The 6,059-nt window shown below is 39.6% G+C and overlaps 1 protein-coding gene across 1 annotated transcript in view; it reads left to right on the top strand.

Moving 5' to 3' along the window:
- The first annotated feature begins 1,111 nt into the window (after window positions 1-1,111).
- The window catches only part of LOC140230736 (uncharacterized protein KIAA0825-like), a 61,250-nt gene continuing 56,302 nt past the window's right edge, over window positions 1,112-6,059 (top strand). The window contains exons 1-2 of the mRNA XM_072310873.1: window positions 1,112-1,217; window positions 5,261-5,485. Of these exons, the coding sequence (XP_072166974.1) occupies window positions 5,364-5,485 (122 nt within the window). The 5' untranslated portion in view covers window positions 1,112-1,217; window positions 5,261-5,363. The remainder of the gene's footprint in view (window positions 1,218-5,260; window positions 5,486-6,059) is intronic.

The raw sequence follows: 6,059 nt of genomic DNA, 5'->3' as shown, positions 1-6,059 counted from the left end.
GTTCAAAATGTTGTTGCTAATAAAACCTTCTGACTTCAAAATTCAAACTTCTATATGTGTATACTATACACGTCTGTTAATAATAATGTCCCCATAACCCCTATTTTATTGTCCATGTTTGCGTCCCCGTCAATGTCAATGCCCGTGAATGTAGGTCCTGTATGTCCTTGTCTTCTTCTCTGTCTTCGTCTGTCTTTGTCACTGCTTTGTCCCTAACCTAATACTAATTAATTTGTTTTCTATTATGCTATCGCATAGATTATTATTGCATATCATATCCATTTACCCAAGGGCACACTCGTTACAAGTTCTTTACTTGTAGAGATGTGTCCCCAGTATGTTCAAATTGGTCGCATTCACGGAATATCTGTACTTATATATCGATATTTGATGACAATAAATGTCATTGAATTGAACTGAAAATTCACGCACTGTATGCCTATAAACCGATTACATCACAGATGGACCGGCGTCGCGTATTTAAAAGTATGGGGGGAGTCTATATTTTCTAGCGCCACTTCCTAGTATAATAAGCGACTACAGGTAATAAGCAAGCAAAAAAAAAAATAAAAACAAAAAAAAATAAACCAAAACCCCCCAAAAAACAACAACAACAAAAACAAAAACAACAACAACAACAACAACAACCAAACAAAAATAAACAAACAAGCGCACAATCATTAAAACAAAACAAAAACAAAGAACAAAAAAGAACAAAGACAAAAACAAACAAACAAACAAAAGCTCACTACCCGCACTTTCATTAGGCCACTTCCGGAAAAAAGAAAGAAAGAAAAAGTGTGGGTATGGGTCACAAGTATTCCAATATTTTTTAACAAAAGAGGGGGCCGCGGTGATAACAACAGCAATCATTTTGATGGTACATTACGAGTAATGATGTTGGAGGGGGAGGGGGTGGGGAGGGGGGATAACATTTCAATCGAGGATCGAGAACATCGGGGAGAACCCCCGGGGAGAACAAGCAGAAAAGGAAAAGCGTGAATTCAAAGCAAAAAGAGTTCTATCCAGGGCTCTGTAGCTCGTAGAGACGTAGCCAAGGGTACGGACATGACGTCAGAGATGAGCGACGATGCGCGATCGAGGCCGAGGAGCTATAAATAGGAGCTGATGAAGGCAAACTGGTTAGTGCAGAGGAATTGGCTCAATTCTGGCATATCTATTTACCGTCACCAAATTAGATGGCAAGAGGGCATTAGGTAGGTAACCAGGGTGTCATTGTACCCATCTATGTATATTTGAAATATTATTTAGGGTTCTCTCCCGGCAAGTGCGAAGCTTCTGTACGCTAGCTGCTATTATAACAAAACATTGCACATAGCGCATACTCGGTCCCACATATTGCAATTGGCGGGGTAGATGTAAAACTTATTACAATTTTTATACGGCGCGGTAAACTACTGCGCTGCCGATAATTAGGACCGCAAAGTGTACAATTGCCTTTAAGCTTTTATAGGTCTACACTGATTGTCACCACCGGTAGTCTAGTAAATAAATACTTCTTTTTAATACTACATTAACTGTACTAGTATTAGGACCTCTAACGTTAGGTAGAGTGCTGTGCCTGTGGTCAAGTAAATACAGTTCGGGAAACCCACTCACAAGGGGGGCCCCTCCTTATAAGTAACCCGTCCCCCTTATAAGTAACCCCCGGGGCACCCCTTATAAGGACTCTCCACGCTTTTTTGCAATGCAACGCGAAAATGAAAGGACTGCGGCAATTCGCTTGATTATGTCCATAAAGCTTCACAAGTTTCCTAGTTACTCACGAAATTTGAGCAAAATCGGTTCGAGGCATCATATCTAAAATCATGGATTTAAATGCGATTTCAAACGACCCATGCGAATGCTGAAATGCGAGAGATTACTGGCGTGAGTGTCGCCAGGCGCGGCAATGCTTGAGTGCAGACGTGGCAACTGAGTACGGAGACTTTCGTTCATTCAGTCGCCACGTCTGCACTCAAGCATTGCCGCGCCGCCGCACCTGGCGACACTCACGCCAGTAATCGCTCGCATTTCAGCATTCGCATGGGTCGTTTGACATCGCATTTAAATCCATGATTTTAGATACATTTGTATGATGCCTCGAACCGATTTTGCTCAAATTTCGTGAGTAACTAGGAAACTTGTGAAGCTTTATGGACATAATCAAGCGAATTGCCGCAGTCCTTTCATTTTCGCGTTGCATTGCAAAAAAGCGTGGAGAGTCCTTATAAGGGGTGCCCCGGGGGTTACTTATAAGGGGGACGGGGTTACTTATAAGGGGGACGGGTTACTTATAAGGAGGGGCCCCCCTTGTGAGTGGGTTTCCCGAACTGAATAAAGACGTACCTAGGCCCTACAATGTCAATGACATTTAATGTAAAATTTGATTTTTACCATGTTTACCTTGCTTTTTAATCGGTGCCGTGTAACTGTATCTTTATTAACCCTAACGTTACCGCCCACTTTTTGTCTCTCCTTTGTTGTTCTACTATCTAGGCCTAGCTAGGGTTTGCTCCTACCTAACTGCGACCAGCAGCCCCAACGTACAACGTACAGTGTTGGGGCTGCGCCGTTTTGGCATCGAGATTTTAATGTTGTACCAAACGGGTGCCGTTCCAGCACTGTATTTCCTTAATTTTTCAACAAAAACTATTAGGAATACTTACATGGGTCGATTAAACCTAAATGATTCTTATCGGTGACTGTTTGATGCATTTCATTGCTTATGATGCAGAAAATGCTGTCTTATAAGGCAAATATCTTCAGCTCACCGATGCTCACTAAAAGTAAAACTCACAATCACTTGCACATGCGCACAGCATGCATTCAGTCGGTCCATTGACAGCTGTATCGCTCCCTACATGATGCATATTCATTTCACCTTATATGCACCGTGCGATGATGCATTATTCATATCCTTGAGCATCCGTAACAGTGACGTCACTGTTTACGCATGCGTAGATGCGTACAAATGGATATACACGTTCAAAATAGCAGCAAAGCTCTCCACTAGGGCAGGCCGCTTACTCCTAAAAAATGTGAAATATTTTGCAGTTTCCAGGTAAATTGGTGAGAAGAAACAAGGCAATGGGGTAGTGTATATTTCATTTTTTATTGTCACTGTGTTTATGATAGAAATTTAGCCATGGTTTATTTGTGAAGTTGCCGTATATGTGGCAATAGGGAGTTGTTTGTGATTCTCACTTTAACGAAACTGCGAGGTAGCCGCCAGGACCCCGCCGCAGAGCGGCGGGTCTCCGGGGATAGCTCCTACCCTACTAGACCCTATGTGACATTGCACTAGAGTCTAGATTCTCTATGTTAACATTCAGTTAGACAGAAAAATCCGTCTGTCTGGAGGAGTTTTTTTGATGATAATTTTTTTTTAAAGCTTTTATGCACAAATTTATGATAGCAGTGTAACATTTAGATATGAAGTTGACCCTCAGCTCTACAGATAAAACAAGATAATTTATTTAACATAGATCTGGATTGATCTATTTATCGGTGTTTATGTTAGACTAGAGGTCTATTAAATGTCTAATATGGCATTAAGCCATCAGATTTTAGATCTGAACTTCCTTTAGTTAAATAATTAAGATATCTTCTAGATCTAGAATGCCTAGGAATCATAGGATCTGCCAGATCTAGATCTAGTGACAGTGTAGAGGTCTAAAGTTACATTTCGGTTCAGGTGTCATTACTCAATGCTGAATTTTATTTTTATGGTGATACATACTATTAAATTTAAACGTTTAACTAGACTAGATTTCTAGATTGTGAGTCTAGATGAATTACTCTCTATAGAAATGGACAGAAATACCTTCTGTGTTTAATTTCAGTCTTTAACAGTACTATATTTTTGTACTGCCATGTAGTGAAATATAGATCTGCAATAGGTAGACCTAGATTTGAATACTGACACTACTGACAGTCTAGTACTCCTGCATGCTACGATTTAGTACAAAATAAATCTAGGCCTAGTTGAGAAAAATCTACTGTACTTGGACTTCGGGAGGTGAAGGCTTTGTCAATAGTCTCCCAGGTATTTACTACATGCTGTATGTACTTTAAATTAAAGGGGATGGCTAGTAACTGATTAGTGGGAATCAGTGGGAATGATGGGGGATGATTGTTGAAATCCTTGTGGGATTCATTTAAGAGTACATTATATGGTTGAAGGGTCTAGATATCGCGTACAAAAATTTTTGATGCTCTTATAATAGAAATTATTCCACAATCGTACCTGAATTTCTCAATAAATATCACGAAAATGCAGAAAAATCACCTCCCAGAATCTCCTGATGATACGATGACGGAGTAGTGCGCTGTCGCCATTTGTATGTCGGACTTAATTTTATGCGTTCAATTTCTCGGGGTATGTAAAGGTCGCGCAGCTTCCCTATGTAGTTTCATGCGTGAAAGTGTCTGCCCCTCTGCGGTTGTAACGTGCTTCGGCTTTCGGAGAATATTATAGACGATCGATCGAACAAATTATGAATTCTATCGGCGACAAACGAGACAAGCGAGATGACACGTCTAGGCTACAACATCCTTAAAACAGATTTTAAGCTAAGGTAGGTAAATTACAAGTTAAAAATTGGAAATTTAGTGAAAAATTTGTTCAAAATCAAAATTTCTTACCTGCTTCCTTCTCATGTTTAGCGGTTGTCAGGTATGTTTATTCCATGGGCGTATCGGCAAATTTTGCGCTTGGTCCTACGCGTAATATCGCTTGCTATACGCGTTTCGCTATGCGCGACCATTAAGTCCCTGCGCGAGATCTATTACCCTTACTATATATTATATCTATTGTGTGAAAATTATTTGCTTCAGAATGGTCTCATGTTCAAGTAATGTGCAGTTTAATGTTTCCAGGTTAGCATGCCTGTACAGTGACGGGGCGATCGTTAACGGCCCGTTAACAAATGACATTTTTAACCATCCAATTCCATCTTGTAAGATGTAGGTTTTCCATTTCAGTTAAAAATATGCAGATTAGGGTCTATGATTTCTTGTGAGAATGTTCTGTAAACTTTTAATACATTTTGTAAATCTTGATAGGAGGTGCCATTCATCTTTGAGATTTTAAAAGAAGACTGCCACACAAGCATTGTAATGTGATTGAGATGGGGTCTCATGAATCGGGTAGCTCTGTGATTATACTATGTACAAGGCAGAGATTTTGAGATGATGTACTAAAGTTCTGTGTATATTATGAAGATGTGTCTACACTTTATCTTTTCCGTTCACACAGCTGTACTTCTCTATCAAGATTGGAGCAGACAGTTTGGGTCTGTCCAGTCATCGCTTGAGCTGCTTTGGCTGAAAAAATTTGGGAAGACGGGAAACGCTGCACTATGTCTCGTCAGTGTGTGCTGCCCTCGTTGACGGCAATGTTCCAGTTTGGCATGCCCAGCATGGACAATCTGGAGACTGTCATTGCTGATATTGATGAACAGCTTAGTCACAATGACAAGAAGTGAGTAGATAGGAATGTTAGGGATCACAGTTACATTTTGCAACTTATGTCAAAAAATACAATTTATTAGTGGGAAAATTAGTAAATTTTCCTCTTATAAATGATATTCATTTCAGGGGCCCGTTTCATAAAACTTGTCATCAGAGACAACTGCCACATTCCTATGACAAATTTGCTCTCAGCCAATCAGATGCAAGGATTTCAGTAGCTTGTCACATCTATGACTACTTGTCACTGATGACAAGTTTTATGAAACGGGCCCCTGGTCATTTTTCTTATATTTGCATTTGTAAAAGTACATTTTAGTTACAATATACAGATATATCATGAAAGGCAAGTGGATTTTAGAATACAGCATTTGTTGGAAACCAGCTAAATCAATAACTTGTTACAATGTTCTCGAACGACAAAAAACAAAGTCTACATGCCCAAAAATTTGACTTCATCATCTTCTTGAAGAAGGTGTTGATGGTTTTGTTGTTGTTTTAGTTAGTCTACATGAATTACAGACTCAGAGAAATTAGTGATAATATAATGAGAAAGAGTAAAACCTTGAACTTGAACTTGAACTTTA

Source organism: Diadema setosum, chromosome 7 (genome assembly GCF_964275005.1).
Source record: "Diadema setosum chromosome 7, eeDiaSeto1, whole genome shotgun sequence".
Lineage (NCBI taxonomy): Eukaryota > Metazoa > Echinodermata > Echinoidea > Diadematoida > Diadematidae > Diadema > Diadema setosum.
This window is presented reverse-complemented; position numbering and strand designations above follow the sequence as displayed.